The sequence below is a fragment of the Notamacropus eugenii genome, chromosome 5 (genome assembly GCF_028372415.1).
Source record: "Notamacropus eugenii isolate mMacEug1 chromosome 5, mMacEug1.pri_v2, whole genome shotgun sequence".
Lineage (NCBI taxonomy): Eukaryota > Metazoa > Chordata > Mammalia > Diprotodontia > Macropodidae > Notamacropus > Notamacropus eugenii.
The window spans coordinates 61,783,886-61,805,520 of record NC_092876.1 but is presented as its reverse complement, the minus strand read 5'-3'; the positions used below and the strand labels follow the sequence as shown (position 1 = coordinate 61,805,520).

At 37.6% G+C, this 21,635-nt stretch overlaps 1 protein-coding gene across 2 annotated transcripts in view; it reads left to right on the top strand.

Annotated features, from left to right (window-relative positions):
• The window catches only part of USP48 (ubiquitin specific peptidase 48), a 67,329-nt gene that overhangs the window by 16,648 nt on the left and 29,046 nt on the right, over positions 1 to 21,635 (top strand). The window contains exons 3-12 of one of the 2 annotated variants that reach the window (XM_072609202.1): positions 3,952 to 4,108; positions 5,215 to 5,342; positions 6,615 to 6,739; positions 7,987 to 8,095; positions 9,219 to 9,352; positions 10,330 to 10,412; positions 11,421 to 11,600; positions 14,965 to 15,090; positions 16,106 to 16,255; positions 20,399 to 20,596. In XM_072609202.1, coding sequence (XP_072465303.1) covers positions 3,952 to 4,108; positions 5,215 to 5,342; positions 6,615 to 6,739; positions 7,987 to 8,095; positions 9,219 to 9,352; positions 10,330 to 10,412; positions 11,421 to 11,600; positions 14,965 to 15,090; positions 16,106 to 16,255; positions 20,399 to 20,596 — 1,390 coding nt within the window. Of the gene's footprint in view, positions 1 to 3,951; positions 4,109 to 5,214; positions 5,343 to 6,614; positions 6,740 to 7,986; positions 8,096 to 9,218; positions 9,353 to 10,329; positions 10,413 to 11,420; positions 11,601 to 14,961; positions 15,091 to 16,105; positions 16,256 to 20,398; positions 20,597 to 21,635 lie in introns of both variants that reach the window. The other variant, XM_072609200.1, reaches the window with a different exon arrangement.

The window sequence follows — 21,635 nt, the reverse complement described above, 5'->3', positions numbered from 1 at the left end:
TAGCAATCATCCCACTAGATGGCGCCATGATTGTACTTTTGATAGGAAACCTAGTGTACTAGGAAGAGCAGAATTGGACCACCTGACTTCAAGTTTTGATTACGATACTGTTTTTAGCTAGCTGTGTGACCCAGACAAATCACCTAACCTCCCTGAACTCATTAAAAAAAAAAATGAGAGTGTTCATCTGGAAGATAAAGTGGAGGTCCATCATGGACCCAGAATATACTGATTTCCATGCTGTGTACCATATGCTGTCTCCAGTCTTGAGTACCAGTGTGATGAATTTGCTACAAACGTCAGCCTCCCAAATATCTGGTGCCTTTGGGGCTTTCAGGGTTGCTATAATGATAGTTATTGCTGTGATCCAAAATCTCTTTACTATTTATTTATTTATTTTTTTTATTTTTAATGTTTAACAATCAATACAATTGAGATTTTATCCCCCCCACACCTACCCCCCACTACCCCCCTCCCTCCCCACGACTGCATACAATTCTGTATAGGTTCTACATATACTTTCCTATTGAGTACATTTTCACTATAGTCATGCTATGTAGTCAGACTAAAATAAATGAAAGAAATCATATAACAAATCAAAACATGATACACAAACACATACACATACACAAACATGATCTGCTACATTTTGCGAATGACTTCCATATTTCTTTCTCTGAGTGTGGAAGGCATTTTGCCTTGAGAACCACCATTGGGATTTTTTTTTTTTATAAGAAGTTCTTGCGTTATTACAAAATTCCAAGTCTACCAGAAAAAACTCTCACACACATCTCTTTACTATTTAAAGGAAACATTTAAAAATGCATAAGAAAGCATCTTGCCTCCCATCTTTTTTGGTTGTTGCCCTAAACCATTATGACTTTTCTTCCAAGTTTAGGTGGTTTTTCTTAAGACTTTTCCCTAAGGCATACATGGTATACTTGTGCATCAACTCCCAGCTTGGAATAGTAGGAAGAGCATAAGTGAATCCTGAAGACTGGAGTACAAGCTCACTTCTTTCTTACCTCTTGACCTCAGTTGCCTCACTTATTATAGGTGAATAATGAAGGGAATGGATTAGAGCAGTGGTTCTCAAACTTGAGTCCAGTCTAAAGAATTAATTGAGGATCCCCCAGAGAACTTTTGCTTATATGGATTATATTTATGGATATTTTATGTATTCAAAGTTAAAGTTTTAGAATATTGTGAAAATAATTTTGACTTTGAACTTGGTTGGGTCCTTGCCTTTGAGAGTCATTTGATTAATTATTTCTAAAGGATGTTTGAGTGGTTCTTTCCCCTTGTAAGATAATTACCCTTCTTTGGAAGGAGAAATTCTCTTGCTCCCTAGGGGCAAAGCATCTTAGACAGATAAACACCAATACTGTTACTTCTCAGCTGGCCTATGTCAAGTACTATGAACCAGGATGAAATCATGACTTTTTAGCTCTAGCATATACCACTGTTCTTATATACCTTTTAATAAGATGTCCATCTCCCTCTCACCTAAGGTTGCTCTGCCCAGAAGTGTGGCTGAAAGCTGTCTCGGGGTTTGCTGGCTAAATTTCTTTTCTCAAAAGACTAAGTCTTAAACCTAATTTACTCTGGAGCTCATAGATTGGACAGTAGGTCCCTGCCCTCATTAGTGTATATAAATAGTAACTGTTTCTCTTTTGGCCAGCAACCCTGAGGGTCTTCCCCTCCCAGTTTTTTTTTTTTTGGTTTTTTTTTTTCCGATTCAAGGGGCTATACCTTGACTGCTTAAAAAGGCATATTCACCCTTAACTCACAGTGAGAACCTAAAAAGTGCCAGGGTCTCCCATTGCCTCCTGGGCCATCTCCAGTCATCCTGATGAATATCTGGTTATTGGATCCAGATGTCTCAGGAGGAGAAAGTGAGGCTGGTGATTGCACAACCCTCCCCCACTCACATCAAAGTCAGCTTCAAGTCATGTCATCATTCCCTGATGTCATGGTGCTCTTTGAGAATGAAGGGATATTTCTAGTTTACATCATGAAGGTCATGACTATACAGAACATACCATACATTTCATTTGGGGCTGGAGTAGTCTTCCTCCCATCTGTATGGTCCATTCTATATTTGAAAGACATCCAAATTCATCTTGTAGAAGGCATCACACCTACACAAAGAATTCTATCTCTTGCTTTCCTCTGACTTGGTAATCTTTCCCTTCTAATCCCATATAACAAGACAAATGAAATTGGGAGGCATCAAAACTGAGTAATCTGTCTGGTATCCTGGTCAGAGAGCTCATCAGTGTTCCAGAATCTGTTCTGCCAGAACACACTCAAGCCATAGAAGCACATTTGTAGCAAACTCCTGAAAGAAGAAAAAGTTAGCTGGCCTAGTTGTGTAGTGCAATAAAAATGACAGAGTTGGGGATTACTAATATTGTCTGAAACAACATTTACGTCACAGTAGGATTTAGCCTGTGAGTAGTCTTTGAACGTTAGGAGACTTGTCTTTAAAACATTTTTAAATTATACTTTAAAAAATTAAATGTCCCGTTCATTTTAATTCTTCTATGCAACATGACTAAGGTGAAAATGTATTTAATAGGAATGTATGTGTAGAACCTATATAAAATTGTGTGACTTCTCAGAGGGAGTGGGGAAGGAGGGGGGAAAAGTCTAAGATATGGAAATGATTGTAGAACACTGAAAACAAAGTAATAATTAAAAAAAATTAAGTGTCGGTTATCTTATTTTCATATCATAGACAAGTTTTTTTTTAAAGGATAAGAGGAAAAATTCAGTAAAACCAATCAATGCATCAAAAAAATCTCACTATCTACCATGTTTCCTACCTGAGGCCCTATATGGCCAGTGTGATACCCATAATAGCTGCTATGAATATGCAGACTCATTTCAAGGGTTGAATGGCAAAATATAACAAACTCTTTCTCAAAGCTGAAACCAGGATGTTTATTCAGATACCAGAAAGCCATTTCCACCATGGTAACAAAGAAGTTTATACAGCTCAGGGAGCACCAACAAACTCCTGTAGGCAAAATTCCTCCCCCCTCCTCTCACTTTAAGCTAGGTGCTCTGCCTCAGTTCTGCCTCTGTCTCTCATACTTGTGATCTTCCGACCATGGGCTCCATCACAGCAGTTAGCTGGAATAAAGGTCAGAGCAGGTCACATAGGTCTATTAATGGGCAGGAAAGATCTACCCATTCCATTAACATTACAGGCAGACTTCTGTAAAGGAGTTCACAAGTGACTAAAAGTCCACTTGACCTAGAAATCCTTCAGGGCACACAACACACTCCTAGGCTGACAAAACAAAAGCTCCACCTGCCTTTAAATGTGCTGATAGCAGGCCTTTTTTTGTGTTAGCAAAAGCTGGGAACAAAACTAAATAAATAAGGTCATCTACATTGTTCCCTGTTCATTGCTACTACAGAAGAGGGCTGTTGTTGTTTTGCTTTGTATGGACCTTTCCTTATGGTACTGACCTCTTTGGGCTCTATATCTAATCAGCTGAATCTTGGTCTAAGTGTCTGGACAGTTAGTCTTCATGTTATCTCCTCATCTGAAATCACCACATTGACCACTACCAATAACAATATTTCACGATCTATATGCCGGGTGCATTCGTTAGGTGGTTAGTAGGTTTCATCATGGGTGAAATGGAATCTTGCTTTATAATTGGTATTCAGAGTTCTTAATAACTTTTCAAAGATATTTGTAAAACATTACTCATGATGAATTACGGAATATTATTTATGAGTAGACAAGAAATAGTACAAAGACTAATAGTTTTAAAAGATGTCTGCCATACATCTCAAAGTATCAGAGTGTTGAAAATAAGCCAATGGAATAATCTTTTTTTTGGAATAAATTTTTAAGATATAAGACTTAAGAATTCCTAGTTTTGAATCTGATCAAATCACCTTTGCAGTCATGTTTTTGTTTTTCAATTGTAGAACTCATTTGTGGGTCTGACAAACCTTGGAGCAACATGCTACGTGAATACTTTTCTTCAGGTTTGGTTTCTGAATCTGGAGCTTAGGCAGGCTCTATATTTATGTCCAAGTACCTGTGGTGACCACATGATGGGAGATGGCATACAGGAAGAGAAAGGTTGGTGAAAGGAGTACCTGTGATCGTATTTGTTTTCATATATGTCTATATCCAGGCCTACACACCCATACATGTTTCACCTGCAAGTGCAGTTTGAACAATTTCAATCTTTAAGAACATACAGAAAAAATTCTTAAGCTTTTCTTGCTTTTTCTAGGTTTTTTTTTCTGAAATACATTTTAATATTTGTAGGTTAAGGTGCAATCTGTTTTGAAAGGAATCTGGCTAGAAATGGGATAGTTTAGGTTTTATTATCTTTGAACTTGTGTTTGAACGGACATCATATAGCAAAGAAACCAACCTCCTGTTTTTTAATAGGTAACTTGTGCAAATCTTGATTTACAAGTGCTTGTTCTTCTATTTACAGACCATAAGATTTTATATCTCTCTACAATTGTTGCTTTAGATATGCACAGTTGTTAATAAAAGTCTTTAGGTCTCAGAATTGGAAGGGACTTCAGATTTTTTTATACAGGTTTATCTGTTTCTAAACAGAAATCTTCTGTAGCCATCCAAACATCTTGTAAAAATTCAGTGATGGCTACTTTTCTACCTCCCAACTCAGCCCATTTTGCTCATGTGCAACTTTGTTGGGAAATCTTTCCTCTTAAGGAGAAATTTGCCTCCTTTCTTTGCCTCATTCCCTGTAGCATCAATCTGGTCCCAGCAGGCTGATTCTAAAATAAAACTAATTCTCTTCACACTTAATAGAATGCTTAATAAGTATAAATGGTTTGTTTTGTGCCTGACATAGATGCTAGTTTTTCCATAATTCTTTTTGTAACAAATACATTAGTTTTAGTCAGATGTAAACAACATTAAATCTAGTATCCCGTTATTTTGAGATTAGAGATTTGAACACCCCAAACTGGAATACTGTAAACTCTGTAGTCACTGCAGCTTCTTCTCTGAAAGGGATGTTAAGACATGGCATAAGGAAGCAAAACAAGCTCATTTTAAATCATTTTTATAGCCTTTGAGTCCACAAATTTGTTCTCTTGAAAGCATTTCAGCACATTACAGGATATTATAAACAACTACAATCTTTAATATTTGGTTTAGAGTGGCAACGTAACGTTTTAATTTATAATGGAACTTTTCTATAGATTATGAACCTCAGACCATTTGTGAGCATCTCCAGTACCTGTTTGCTTTGCTGCAGAACAGTAATAGACGGTACATCGATCCATCAGGATTTGTTAAAGCCTTAGGCTTGGACACGGGACAACAGCAGGTAATGCTGGTCTTGGAAGAAAATTAGAAACGCTATTCATTGACATGAATTAAGACTTCATCAAATTACATAAAAATTCAATCATGCTAAACTTCTTTAAGCTGTAGAGGATATTTTAAAATTCTTAAATAGTTTCAAAGTAGACCAAGAAATCCTTGTAATTCTTGCAAGTAATTTATGATGAATTTCCTTCTTTACATCATTTAAATCTCCCAGTACCTCTCCCCCAGAAAGCCAACCTATATAACAACATTTTATTTTTTTCCAATTACAATATAAAAAGTTTTCAGCGTTCGTTTTTTGTAAGATTTTGAGTTTCAGAGTTTTCTCCTTCCTTCCCTTCCTCCTCAAGGCAGGCAACCTGATAGAGGTTGTGTGTGTGCACTCATGTTAAACATGTTTCTGTATTTGTTGTGACGAGTACTTTTAAAGGAGAAAAGAGGAAGAGAAGAAACAGCAAAGCCAATTAATGCATGAAAACGTCTGAAAACAAGCAGTGCTCCATACTTGTGTGCTCTCATTTCTTCATTGGGGCCACATTTTTCTTTGTACCATACGACATTCGCTTTGATTCTCTTGTGGTGATTCTGTACATGTAGATTGTTGACATTGTGTATGTTATACTTACCCTACTTTGCATCAGTTCATGCAATTCTTTTTTTTTTATTTTTAGTTTTCAACATTCATTTCTACAAAATTGAGTTCCAGATTTTCTCCTCATCTCTTCCCTTCCCCCACCCCAAGACACCATACATTCTGAGTACCTTTTCCCCCAATTCCTCCCTACTATCACAGCCCTTCCTCCCCTTATCCCCATCTTCTGTCTCCGCTTTACCTGTATTTCTTATTTCCCAGTTGCATGTAAAAACATTCTCAACATTCATTCCTAAAACTTTGAATTCCAACTTCTCTCTCTTCCTCCCTCCCCACCTATCCCACTGTGAAGGCAAGCAGTTCAATATAGGCTATACATGTATAGCTATGCAAAAATCTTAACGTAATGGTCATGTTGTGAAAGACTAACTTTAGTTCCCTGCATCCTATCCTATCCCCCATTTATTCTATTCTCTCTTGTTCTTGTCCCTCCCTAATTACTCCCTCGTCCCATTTGCCCTTCCTTCTGTCATCCCCCCGCAGAGCTATCTCATTCATGCACTAAATTTTTAATCTACAAGCCCTTACATTCAGTGGCTATGGAGTGATTTTATTTCTTGTAAATAAGTCAAGAGGGCAGGAATTGATTTTTATTTGTTTCTTTTAAATAATTTTTAGGATGCCCAAGAGTTTTCGAAGCTATTTATGTCTTTATTGGAGGATACTTTGTCTAAGCAGAAGAATCCAGATGTACGGAACATTGTCCAACAGCAATTTTGTGGGGAATATGCGTATGTCACCGTGTAAGTTTTGTGGGTCACTTTGAGCTTTTAGAAATGTGAAAGATTTTTCAGTAGATATGAATCTTTTGGGGAGTACTTTTGCTGTGGAGTAGAAAAATCCTTACCAGTTCTTTATTAGTGCCTCAAACTTTAGATTGTTAGCTGTCAATTTAAGAATTCTACATATAAGCTACAGTGATGGGCTACACATTAATAAAAAGTACTTTCAGAAACTAATCTGATTTGTGAAAGGCAGTCCCTGTATTTTCAACTCTTGGCTAATGAATGCTCCAGTTGTTATTTATGACTTAAAACAACCTGGTTTATCAGGAGATCCCAGTTAATACTAAGATAGCTGTGTGTCTCTGGCAATTCACTAAACCTTTCAGCCTTGGGCTAAGACAGGTTGATGGAGAGAGTTCTCTCACCTGTGAAATCATAGGATCTGTGCTATATTGAAATAGAATTTAATGTGCTAGATTATTCTGTTAACAGTTATCATGTATATGTGCTCAACAACTGATTTGCATAAAACCCAGAAGGACACCATCCTCTCAAATGGAAGATTGTCTTCATTGTTTTGGTTATTATAATGTATTACATGGCTATACTATACTAAAGAGGGTAAAGCTAGCTACTTGTGTATAGAATATTGAAGTTTTTACTGTTTGAGGACTGCTTTTTAAAAATTGATGTGTTTTGTTTTTGTATTACTATAATTTTTTTCATTTCCCAGTACATCTTTCCAAGGAATCAGTTTAGAAAGAGAAAAGAGAGTTTAGTAGAATTGAACCAACATAGTGACCAAGTATGACGTGTGTGTGTGTGTGTGTGTGTGTGTGTGTGTGTGTGTGTGTGTGTGTGTGTGTGTGTGTGTGTGTGTGTGTGTGTGTGTGTGTGTGTTCTAAACCTACGGGAGAAGATTGCATTTTCTCCTGTTTTCTCTGGCCCAGTTTTGTCAGAATTTCAACGTGCCATTTACTTAATCATGCAATGTATCGATGTGTGTATGCATATACACATATCTCTAGATACATAAAGTGCTAAGTCTCTCTTCCCTTGAACTTTTTCATTAATTTTAATTTTGAATTACAAATTATTCCAGCCCTTACCCCACTCATTGAGAGCAGTCTGATACTGTTGTCTGTATGAAGTAATGCAAAATGTATTTCCATTATTAGCCGTCATGTGATGTATTTTGACATTAAGAAATCTGTTCTGTGCTTTCGTGTAACTGATAAATATTATTTACGGTCTCTTTATTTTAGCTGTAACCAGTGTGGTCGTGAATCTAAGCTTTTATCAAAATTTTATGAACTGGAATTAAATATCCAAGGGCACAAGCAGTTAACAGATTGCATCACTGAATTTCTCAAGGTATTGAAAACCTGGCAAATCATGTAGTTCGCTGTTTTAAAAACCCAACCAATGCCATTTCTAGCATTTAAAAAATGACTTCTGAATAGATTTTATTTTTTTAGTTGAAAATAACTTTACTGAGTGATTAGGGATATAGGTTGATCTGGGAATATGAACTTTTACTTATCCACTTGAAGGTAATGAAGGAGATGCTTATGACAGTATGTTTGTATCTGCTGGTTAGTATTGTTGAGTGAAAAAAATAGTGGCAGAGAGACCATAGGATTAGTTTTGAGTCACATAGAGAACACTACCGAGAAAATCTTATAAAGGTGATTGAATTGCAAGCATGCTGTCTAATTTGCATCTTGATTGTCATTGAACAGTTTAGTTTTCTCTGTTTACTTATCTGCAAGACAAGAGAATTGGACTAGCTTTCCCTCAGTCCTCTTCCCCCTAGCTCTAATTTTGGTCCTATGTCACATTTGCAGTTTGGTGGGATCACACGGGAGATTTCATTGTGACAGACTGAGGACTGATGTGGTCACAAAAGGACACTGCCAGAGGAGACAGGATTATGCCTCTGGGGAAAATCTGCTTCGAAGTGGCTAAAAGAGGGCTAAAAATGTAAATGTAAGAGAAGCAGACTTGTTCTTGGAAAACATGAGGGCAGGGCCAGCCGTTGTTGTTCCGTTTTCTATTTTTGTACACCTCTTCTACCTGAGTGACAGGCTGCCCTTGCCTTCCTATTACTAGAAGATATGCTTGAAATCAAACAACTTGACAGAATGTATCTAGGATACATTTTTTGCATACTTGTTTAAAAGCATCATTAAACATTTTTCCACTCTTCCTGAGTTTTTACAAAGTACTACTACTACGAAGATGGAACAATTTTGAATCTCATTTCTTTCTTATAATTCAGAGCTTATTTTAGTCTTTAGTGCTTGTCTGTACATCCCAGTTTTTTCTCAGTTGCTCTGTCAGTTCAGTGTTTGGTAATAGTTTAAATGAAAGATGTTTAGAACAAATTCTATTAAGCATATCCAATACTGTGTTTGTGTTATTTGATGTTAACTTGGAATTATCCGGCATCCTCATTATTTTTGTTTGGTAATCTTCTCTTTTATTCTCTGGTCAGGAAGAAAAGTTAGAAGGAGACAATCGGTACTTTTGTGAAAACTGTCAGAGTAAACAGAATGCAACAAGGAAGATCCGACTACTCAGTCTTCCATGTACACTTAATTTGCAGCTAATGCGTTTTGTGTTTGACAGGTCAGTATCCACACATCTCTTGTATGAACTAAATTTTTAGGCAGACTTAAAATTGATGTCACTGGCATGTGAGGAAATGACTCATACAACTTAAATCCTTGAATGTGAAGTAAATTTTCAGACTGATACAACTTTTGGACAGTAGAACCTTGATAAATGATTTGACACCCCAGGATTATTCTGCTGAGTATGGAACATAATGTAGCCTTCTTTTCAAATAGTGAGATGATCCTTAAGCAAAGGAGAGAGGAGAGACATAATAGCAATGGGGAAAAGATACATTAATAAAGTAAAGTAATAGAAAGGAAAAATGGAAACTGAAAGCTAAAAAGCTAGCACCCCAATAGGTACTGGGTGCAGTGCCATTCATGCAATTGTAAGCCACTGTGCCCCCAATTCTAACCTAATTATACTCCACTTGTATGGCATGTGTTTTTTCTCTTTCCTCAAAATTTGGGGCAGAAGCATATGAAAGTTTGCACATCTTTCTTGGACTACATCTATTGTGTGATGCAGAGATGGTATATATTTTTGACCTTGTGACTAGAGCACATTTTGGAATATCTAAGTATCCTGAGGACAATATAGTACTTGGAGTAAGTGCTTTACTCCACACAATTTGACCTGAGCATTCATAATAGCCAGTTTTTATGAAATAGTATTTTGATGAAGTTGTTAGGAGCCACACCTGAAAATCTGAGCTGCCTAAAAGAGGGATAGAGAAGGAAAAGTTCCCCATCAATAGAAGTCTTCAGCTACGTAGTCTGGACTGCTACTCCTGCTGAGATTAGAGGGCAGATTACTCTTCAGACAGGGAATATGTTAGCTGACTCCAAGATCTGGCATGTTGAATGGTGCTTGTTCTTTAAGAGAGCTTTGACAAGGGAACCTGACTTAAGCCAGATAAATAATGAACGGCAGAGCACATTTTCCCACTTAGATTAAGTAAAAATATCATTGGTTTTGTTTTTGAGTAGGCAAACGGGACATAAGAAAAAGTTGAATACCTACATTGGCTTCTCAGAACTTTTGGATATGGAACCTTACATGGAGCATAAAGGTAATTTTTACAGTCTGTAGATTAGATGACCTTCGGACAGAGGTTCAGAATCAAAGCCGGGAGTTGGCTATTAGAGTCTGGATGACCTGGGTTTGAGTCCCTGCTTGAACACAGATTGGCTAATTAACAACCTCTCAATGGCCCTAGAAATTGTGGAACAAGAATCCGCATTTGTTGAGGGAAGTTCCTTCAGAAATCTGGATGAATCCCCTGGACTTTAATCACTTTTGTTATTTGAATACATATTTGTCACATTAAGTCTCCAAGGGTTTAGATCTCTTATTCCATCTATGTGATTCTGAATATCTCAAAGTCCCCAGGAAAGTCCTCCTTATTCAGACTTATTTCTCTTTGGGACAGGATACTGTACTAAACTCAGTATTCACCCAGTTGACCTCCCCTAGGCTATAAGGTGGAATATAGTAGATTGTTATTTATTTGTCCCCATCTATGCTAATATGTTACCCAGTCCCTTGAATTTGATTTGCTTACAGCTTTCTCTTTGCGTATAATATTCATGTTTATTATGTTTTTCTTGTTCTGCCATAAATTCACATCTGTTCGATTTATAGTTTACCTGGAAACGTTCCCTGAATGACCAGCTCCAATTATTTTCTTGTTTTTCTCAGTGTGTTCTAGCATCTTGTGTTCGATTTTACTATGTTACACCGAGTGTTTACTGAAGCCCACACACGTATCGCCACACTGAAGTACCGTTTGCTGTTATATATTCCGAAGTATTCTTTTTATAGGGCGTTTAATTTGTGAGCTTTTCTGAAGGTTTAATCTAAATAAAGCTTTAAACAGTTTTTAGAATTCTCTAATGTAAAAGTAAATACGTCTGTACAGATAACTGTAAGACACGCAGACACGCAGACACACACAGTAACAGACTCCTCCTCCCTCCTCCTCCCTCTGTATCTCTGTCTCTATCCTACTATCTCAAGGTTGAAGTTTGAAACGTAAGATACAAGTGAGACAACCCTAACTTCTTCTGTTTGTTTTTAGAAGGCATCTCTGTATATGAGCTCAGTGCCGTCCTCATACACCGCGGCGTGAGTGCCTATTCTGGCCACTACATTGCTCACGTGAAGGACCCTCAGACTGGAGAGTGGTATAAATTCAATGATGAAGACATAGAAAAGATGGAGGGGAAGAAGTTACAGCTAGGGATTGAGGAAGATCTAGGTAAAACCTTTAAGTTGTGAGTGCCCTTTTAAAATACACATTTTATTCCCCTGAAATGTTCATACTTAAACAACTGTAATTAATGAGCCCATTTGTATCCTTAGTAGAAGTTGGATGTGGTTCCTGTTATTCTTTTAGGTGGATAGTTTGCCTCCTTGATTTGCGTGTTTTCAGTACAAGTTCAGAAAAACTAATTTTTGAGTACTGTGGCTCATGGTAAGGCTGTGAATGTGGAGGAACGAAAATGAATGACAGTTCATGTTTAATTTGCTTGGGCCTGTGATTCTAGTGCCTTTTGGCTGAGATAGTTTCTCCAGAAACTGTGTTGCTCTATGTTTCAGTCCTCTCTCTGTATCTCTGTTACCAGACTCAGCATGGAAACCTTGGGGATTCAGTAGGGCTCCCTGTGCCGCTGCATTGGGCAGGGACCATTGCTTTGGCCATAGCATGGTGCACATTGGAAGCCAGGGGTGGGGTGGGAGGGGAAGCTGCTTCCCTGTCTTCATGCTGCTCCAGGGCAGGTTAGATAGCCCAAGCAAATGGATGACCCACTGGTACGTAGGAGGACCATGACAGTATTAGGCTTATCATTTAGAAAAGCTTAAGGAATTATTAACTTCTTCTCTTCAGGCTTCTGAGTACTTGTTGTTTTCCATTTTCCCACATTGTACAGTTATAGTTTACATCTCTTAAGTCAGTCAACAAGAATTACTATTTGCCAGACACTAAGTGCTGAGGATGAAAAGAAAGGCAAAACCATAGTCCCTACTACCCCTAATAGGTTGACAACATGCAAATAACAAATTTACGTATCACCTAAATTTCTCTCTGTACCTCTCCTCCCTCCTGCCAGAACACTGCCTTTTAAAAATATTATTTGTCATAAGACAAGAGAATAAAGAGGAAAAGCCAATGTGCAGTGTTCCACATCTGTGTCTTCCACCTCCGCAGTATTCACTTTGGTTTGTTTTGTGGTGAAAGTTCTTTGCATGAATGTTTTTGAAGTCACACAAAGACTGTTTGCCTGGCTCTGCTTACCTTACTTTGTATCAGCTCACGCCAGCCTTCTGTTGATATTCATTGTAGTTCAGTCATGTACTACAATTTATATAGATGTTCCCCACTTCATGGACATTTTAATTTCAGTTTTTGCTATCCCCAAAATTGCTTTTATAAATATTGATGTTTATAGGGTTCAGAGGGTTATTTCCAGCATAGTCTTGACCATGTTACTTTCCTTTTGAATTCATTCCTGTGGCTCCTTGCTTCAGTCTCTTGTTTGCTCTCTACTCCTCAGCTCTCCCTTGCTTGAGCCTCGTTGTAGTATTTCAGTGCTATGGATTCTGACCTTCAGTTCCTTCCCCAGTTGTCTGGTCTTGCCAAACTCCCAGTTCCAGGTTACTCCTGTCATCTATATGCTTTTCCTCCTACTCATGTCTCTAGGGTAAAAACATAAATGCTTTTTTGCCATTTTCACAACCTGGCTCACTTTACAGACTTGTACCTTTGTCCCAACATTTTAAAAAAATTACTGTCAGTCTATAGCAATTTATCTAAGTAATCACTCATGACATTTGGCTTCGGAATTCAACACTGGAAAAATAACCAGCGTAATCAACAAATAACTAGCAAAATCAAACCAGCATAATGTAAAATAATTTTTTGATAATGTTTGCATCTGTTCTAAAAACCCTATAAAGTATAAGTATAGATGCTTCTATTTAATAGCATAAAATATCTAGAAACAGAAGCAAGCGTCATGTGCAGTGAGGCTTTCCTAGTATATCTGCTGTTATTTTACATAGTTCTGGATGTGGTATCAGTATCAGTAAGAAAAGAAAACAAAGCCAAGAAGATTGATTCCCTTTGCCCGAGAGATTCCACATCATCCACTTTTGGCTTATGTGGGTGTTTTACATTGGTTAGATTTTCGTGTGTTTTCTTGGTTCTGCTTATTTTACTCTGTTATGTTCATGCTTATCTTTCTAGGTTTCTCTATTCACATTTGTTTTGTACAGCATAATTCATGTACTGCAGTTCTTAAAGACATTCTTGAATCCTTTGGCACCTACTTTATTTCCAGTTTTTTGCAGCCACAGAAATGTTGCCATAATTATTACAGTCTGCATACTTTCTTATGACCTCATTCAGGCATAAGTCTGTGTAGTTCTCTCTGAAGGGTATGAAAGTTCTAATCACTTGATTGACATGATTTCCAGTTGCTTTCTCAAATGGTTGTCCTGATCAGCAACTCTACCAGTAATTTACCAGTTTCTGACTTCCCAGCACTCCTTCAATATTGATAATTATTTTGTCATCTTTATCATTTTGCAGAATGTGAAATTTCTCTTTGTGATTTTGAGCATAGTTTCATATTGTTAATGTTTAAAGTTCCTTGGGAACTTTTTCATTTCTTTGAATATTTATCAGTTGAAGGGTTTTTGATTTTTGTAAAACTAGATTTTTATCTTTGCCTATTTTATATCTATACACATACATGAGTCTTAGCTGGCATACAAGATATAAATCTAAATTAGGCAGATTTTTAAAAAATATTCAGTCAACTCTCCTTATCTTATGTGCAGAAGATTTTTCTTTTTCATGTATTCAGTTACCTATTTTTTGTTGAGCATACGTCTGTCCATTAACTGTAAAAAAAAAAAAAATTTACTTTCTCCATGCATCTTTTTCTTTCATGCACTCTTGTTTCGTTGACTAGTCGTCTGCTAGTTCCTGAATTCTACATTTCATCTCCTCAGTATCTTTGCTAGGGCCGACGCCATGCTTTGAAAATGGAGTCTTTTTTCCACCGTCACCTCTTAGAATCTTTCATTTCAGGGCCCCCCACCTCTGGGCATCCTTTCCTGATCCATTGCTTCATACCCTCCAATTGTTAGTGCTCTCTCTCCTATTTCCATAGTTTTCTCCTGCAATAGAAAGGAAGCTTTTGAGAACAGGAATTTTTTTTTGGATCTTGGTATTCATAGTACCAAACACAGTACACATAGTAGATTCTAGTTGGTTAAATGAACTTATCCTTCCTGACTGAAAATTATAAAGTTCTAGAGTCTGAAAATTAAAAGAATTTGATGGGTATTTTGCATGTAAAGTTTTATTCAAGTTCTCTATTATCCTCCTTTTGGTTGATGGTTCAGTTTTACATCTGGAGAAAGGAAAACATTTTAAATTATATTTTAGAACAAGAAATCTATTGTCTACCTTGCATGCACTGTAATCATTCTGAATTCAAACCCACTGAGCCTGATGGTAGTGTTTACAAATTAGGTCCCCATTAGTACCCATCTTTCCCCAAGCATAGATGTTTCAGTTTAATCTTTTTGTTGTCGTTTATGTACCTTAGCAGAGCCTTCTAAATCACAGACTCGTAAACCTAAGTGTGGGAAAGGAACTCACTGTTCTAGAAATGCCTACATGTTGGTGTATAGATTACAGACCCAAGAGAAATCTTCTCTGACAGTTCAAGTACCAGGTAAGCAAATGATCAGACATTCAGAAGGGGAAACTTCAGGATATTCTCAGAGTCCTAGCAGCAGGCACAGGGTATTTGGGTGCATCATGTGGGGGAACTGCCTGGTCCCTCTGAGCTTCGCTTACCTTGTCCCAGCATGATTGTGGTCATTTTGACATGTATTTGATAAATCCTCCCACAGTGGGAATCAGGATTTTCATTTGAGTGCTCATTTAAAGCATACCCATCAGCTTGGAGATGAATTGAGTAGGAAAAGGTTTTGGACAAAGATCTCTTGTGAAAAGCTTATTCCCCTGAGTGGCAAAGATAAAAGAGATGAGCTGAACCAATGAAGGCAAATGTAGTGACTCTTATCCTCCTCAGTTATAAAAGGTACATGTTCGAGGGTGTGTTTTCCTTGGAACAAATTTAACATTTCATCAAAGTATAATTCCCTCTTAGATTGGCTTGTTGAACTTAATATGTATTTGTAGTGATGAAATTATTGACCGAGTATGAATTTATTTACCTTTAAGAAAAAAGAGAAAATAACTCTCATTCTAGATAATAGAAAGGTGTTTAATAAGGTGAGATGTTCTCACCTCTGAGTACATCAGCCATTTCAGGAGTCTTCGTGGCTTCTGGGTAAAGAGTTTGGTGGACAGTGGAGAATCCTATTCTTTTGCTTCTCTTACCCTTGGTTTGTGTGATTGGGGGTGAGAGGAGTTTTGTAAGAGGGGGCACATCAGGAGATAGTTGTAGATTCTGTTGTGTGCTGGTAATTCTAATGTTGACTTCATTTGCATGTGCATGTTCCATCTAGTATCTGTTCCTAGCTTCAGAGCTCTTGAGTAAAAGAAGACACATCACTGGAAAACTTGGCTAAGTGTAGCCCAGTTGGTACAAAGCAATAAAAGAGTGATCTGGGTGAACTCTTGTTGAAATGTTCGTAATGCTTTCTTAGTAAGCTTTTAGTTTTACAGGAAACAGTCGGTATGTGGTGGTAAATCATTATTTTGCCTTTTCTTTTGGCTAGCTTTTCTTCAAGAGCTGGTAGACCGTGATAACTCCAAGTTTGAGGAGTGGTGCGTGGAAATGGCCGAAATGCGTAAACAAAGTGTGGACAAAGGCAAGGCCAAACACGAAGAGGTGAAGGAGCTCTACCAAAGGTTACCTGCTGGAGCTGGTCTGTAAGATCTTCTGGTAGTGCCCTGTAGTCTTTCCTTGCTGAGTGTTAACTATGAGAACTACTCTCTGTAGATGTGCCCTTTATCTCACGGTCTGCTGTAGGACTAATGCTTGCCGTTTTGTTACAGTCGTTACCGGCCTGGAGTCAAATTTAGGCCAGCATGCTACTTAAACTTTAGTCCTGCAGATAAGTTGTTTTTCTTCTCCAACTAAATGCTATTAACCTTTCTCAAAAAGACACCCCCAGATCTCACTTGAGATCTGTAAAAATTTCCGATTTTAGATTCTGGGGGGAAAAGTTGTCTTCTGTACAGAGGCATCAGCATTTGGTTGGAATGTTTTTATACCATTAGAAAGAAACACTTTAAATGGTGTATACCGTTATTTGATTAGATTAAATCTACAGAGGTTTTTCAAAACACATAAATGCACATTTAAAATACTTAAGTGAAGCTTTCAGCTTCATTTCGGATCTTATTCCCAGGTGTATACAGTCATGATCCTAATGTCATGTAGCTTAGCTTCAGAGAAGTTTAGAAAAACAACTGATTTGTGTATAAAGTTGAACTGATAGTCTTTGTAATTTAACAGGCAACTTAGTGATTTGGGAATGACTGTCAAGACAGTGGGGCTCCCAGTTAATTGTCTTGGCATAAAATAGGTGATTTCTTTTACAGTAACCCCTTTCAAGAATGTGGTTTTTCTCCTTTCAGCAACTTCGATCCCAGCACTTAATATAATAGCTTATAGGAGTTTTTGAAGCTGAAGTTAGAAATTCCATAATATTCAGTCTTGCCAGTCTGGCCCCTTCCCATGCTCTGCTCCCATTCATATTGTTGGCAATATCTGCCAGAATTTGCTTAGTGTGCCTAGCATATTGCACACCTTCAGTTTTTATCTGTGTATCTTCTTACCATTCCTAGTGCTGTAATTCTTCATTTACAATGAATAGGGATTGTTGGCTGCCTCTGGAAGTGCAGTTGAAAAGACCACCCTGGGCCTGATATTCAGTTCTCATGATGCCTCTGTGTAGTATGGGAGCCAGGCCTCCTGGTAATCACATTAATTCCTATTTAGGGCTACATAGTGATTATCCTGAAAGCAACCCTGAGAGATAGAATCCATGTTTGTGTGATGTCCTAGATAGGGAAACTGAGGCTTAATGGTTATAGTACTTGCCTGTGATCTTCCCAGTATCAATTATGGGTTCACATCTAATCTTGTGACTGCCAAGTCCAAGGCTCTTTGGTACTGTGTTTTGTGCCCCCCCCCCCCCCCTTTTTTTTTGTATTTGGGGAATGCTAATGTTATTTGGAGTCAGGACGATTTGTGTTTGAATTCTGACTCTGCTTTTCTACTTCCTTGGAGACCCTGGGCAAAGTCATTTAATCCTTGTCTTTGTTTCCTCATTTGTAAAATGTACTCCAATGAAATGGAACTGATAAAAATATCTCTTAATCTCTGATCTGGTGATGGAACTGACCCCTTAATACCTGGAGTATGTGGAATGATTGGTTTCAGCCAATAAAAAGTGTTTTAACATGTACTTTATTAGGAAGAGTCAGAATGTCTCTCAAGCATTCCGTTGATGACTGATTTTAGATATAGGTGTTTAAGATCAAGAAATGAAATAACTATCAGTGAATCTATCAAAATTTTATAAAATGAACAATGTGCTTGTCTTGGTGAGTTTCATTTTCCTCAAGTTGCAGAAATGTGTCGCTATGGCATATCATTGATTCTTGGGTCCTCCTAGACTGGTTATTGAAAGATTAGTTTTGATTTTGAACTCTCGTGTGTTTTGTGTTAAATAGCATAAAGCAGAAATTACTTTGAACCAAAATTTGCCGGTTACTGTGTTTTGCAAAAAGTCTTTTGCCAAAAAAAAGTTTTGTTCATATAATATTGTAATATTAATATTGTTGCTGATTTATTTACTCTTACTACCTATTAATAATTGTTAATTAATAGATTATGCTCCTTTCTCTTCCCTGGTGGATTGGGGTGGGGAAGGAGAAGGTCACCAACTTGTAGAGATCCCTGAGAGCCACGAATAGAGTTTCTACAAATTGGATGGTTTCTACCCTTCTTTTGGCTATTGGCTAATCCTTAAGGATTCATACCTCCTAATACAAATAACACAAAGAATCTTTCTAATTTTGTTTAACCTAAACCAAAAAAGTGACCTATGCTATCAAATCGTCAGTACAAGGGAATAAGTTTGGGAGACATCTAAGTCAATGTACCTAATTGGACTTTTGCCTTTTTTTTTTTTTTCATTCTGGATCTTTGTTAACTGTAGGAACTTAAATTTTCCTAGTATTTTGCCCTAGTATTGGACGTAATTCACAGACTGTACTGTGCAGTTATCTATAGCCTTCTTTCAGATAGTCTATAACCTCAGGTTTCCTCATCAAATGTGTGAATGTTTTGATCTAAAGCAGTCTTTAGGCTTCTGTGTTTCTCCTTTATCCTTAGGAGAGTATGACCCTGTCTCAGCTTTCCTCCTGAAGCATGGGAATAGATGAGACCAACTTCTGTTGCCTTGACTAGACATCTTTTCTTTGAACCATAACACCTTTCAGCTGTCTAGTTCTGGACACTACCACTTTTAAAAATATTATTTTTTCACTTAATATTGATTTCTTGTCAATATTGATATCTTGTGGCCTCCTCACTCATTCACACCTTTTTCCACATACCCCTGTTTTAACTTTGCATGGCACGTTTCCTATAAGCTGGGTAATGAACAAAGTTTTTTGTACTTAAGTTCTTCAAACTGGCTGTTTTTTTTAAAAAGCCAACCACACTGATGATAACTGTTGCATCTTGGAGTCTCCTCTTTATATAATTTATGGAATGTATAAGTATTAACTTTTCTATATCTCTTTTCTTCCAAAAAGCTCAAAATGCTACCCATAGCTTATCTCTTATACTCAGCAGCATCCCTGTGAGGTAGGTAGTGGGCAGGTATTATAGCCTTCATTTTACACATAACCTGGAGCACCTTGAGTTTAGTGACTTGCTCATCGGGTCATGCCATGGCTTCGACCTCTTTGTAGAAACTCCCAGTGCAGTGCTCCTTCCTGCTGCCATAATGCCCACTACTCCCCAGGGACAGAACACTTTGTACTCATTCTATATTATTTGTATGTACCATTAGCAGTACATCTGGAAGTCCTAAATTTTGTTCTTTGGAAACAAAATTTGTGGATGTTACATATACTAAAATTTAAATGGGAAGGCCACTCAAATGAAGAGTAAATCAGGCAGAATGGCCCTGGGAGAACAAAGCTCAGCTCTCAGTTGTACCTTCTTATAATATTCAGTCTTAGTTTTCCTTTCACACATGTCATGCTAGAACTTACTGCAGTGCCCCTTATAAGTGTTTATAATTCACAGGATCAATCATTTAAATTTCATAAATTTTCATTTTATTTACATAGTTTAGTTACTTGAAATTTTTACGTGATTTTTAAAAATCTAGTGATAGAAACCCTTTGTCTTCATTCATGTCCTTGTTTGTGCTTTAAAATTTGACTTGCTTTAATGAAAAATAAATTAGCAAAGCCTCATTTGCTAGTTTGGGTGGCTACCTAAATTAAATGTAGGAAAAATGTACCCCTCAGTTTTGAATGGGGGGAAAACGTTATGTCAATGAAATAAAAGTGGGCAGAAGAGAGAACTGGCTGCCTAAATTCTCACTTAAATTGAAAAGCCACTTCCACTTCTTGGTTCCTGGCATCAGGTGTGGAGCAGGTATTGTATTCACATATCCTGACTGTGCAGTAGATGAGTTTTGGGCCTGGGCAAGTTAGCAGGGTTTTATGATGTGAGCACTCCACTGACAGAAAACTTGGCACTCTGAACCAAGTTCTGCTGTAGTGATAAGCAAGACACTTCTCTCTGACGGTGGGGTTAATAATACCAGCCTCTCTCCTCTGGTGCTGCGAGGATTTTGTTATAACATGCATTGAGCTTTCTTAATTAAAGCTTTGTAGATCAAATGTGGTTATGGAAGAACTGTTTTCTAGATTTGTCCCCTCTAATGGGGACTTGGGTCAGTTAAAAATTTTTCTGAAAGCAGTGTTTGTGGAAGCGGTAAAATACATAGGATGTTTCTTGTGTCCTTTTTCCTCAGAGCCATATGAGTTTGTTTCACTTGAATGGCTGCAGAAGTGGTTAGATGAATCCACCCCAACAAAGCCCATTGATAACCATGCCTGCCTGTGTGCCCATGACAAGCTGCATCCTGACAAAATATCAATCATGAAGAGAATCTCAGAGTATGCAGCTGACATTTTCTACAGTCGCTATGGAGGAGGACCCCGGCTTAATGGTAATCTGAAACTATGCAGTCTCCATCTGTGAGCCTTGCTAATTCAGCCTCTGCTCATTTTTTTCATTTATGATCCTTAGAATTGATGTGGGCCTGCCTGAAATTTTCCATTGCAGCATTTATGAGAAAAGAGCTTGCCAAGCAAATTACTGATAGAAGATTAGGGTGGAGAAGAGGAGAGAGGAGTTTTATCCATGCTTACGTGGATAAAACGGTTATTTTTAAGGGCTTGGAGCTCAGTAACTGTTGGTATTTATAAACTATTTTGTTCTTTTTTCATCTGCTTTCTACTCTCAGCCTGATTTTTGTTTCGTGGTACATTGTTGGTTACTGAAGATATAGCATTCTTTAAAGCAGAAAAGCTGAATTTCTTTGTCAGTATTCTGTAATTCAGATCAGGCCTTCATTCTCAATGATGATGGTGTTTCCTCTCAGTTTCTGAACTTTGGAGCTTTTATTATATTTCAGAGGGTTCTGGGTGTTCTCCTGGGTTTCATGTGCTTTGTACTGTGTTCTAATGATTTTACTTTGGGGTCTATTAAGAACTGCAGGTATCCTGGATAACTACTTGTTAGCATTATTCTCACTTGGCAGTTTAACTAATAGCTGATCTCAATTTTAACATTGCTATTTACATATGTATCTTACATAGCCAGTTACTGGGGTTACTTTCAGATCATTCTCTGTGTTTGTAATGAAAGAGATGTATGTCTCCTTTTGGGGAAATCCATGCGCTTTATTCATTTCAGGTTCTTGTGTTTTAAATTGTGTTCATTGATGCTGTTCTCAGTTCCTACCATGCTGTAGGATCCTACTAAAACCTAATCTCATTTTTCCTCCTAGCTGATTAATGATGAACTTATCCACCCGTAGGTAGGCCCAGCCCTCTATAAAAGTCTTGTTTGGTAGTTCTGCACTTGATGAACCTCCATGCGCACAGCACACAGAAAGTGATGACCTAGGGTTACCTCTGGCATGAAGCATCAGAAGTAGGTACACTTTCCAACACAAGATAAACCTTGTTCGATGTCACTTACGC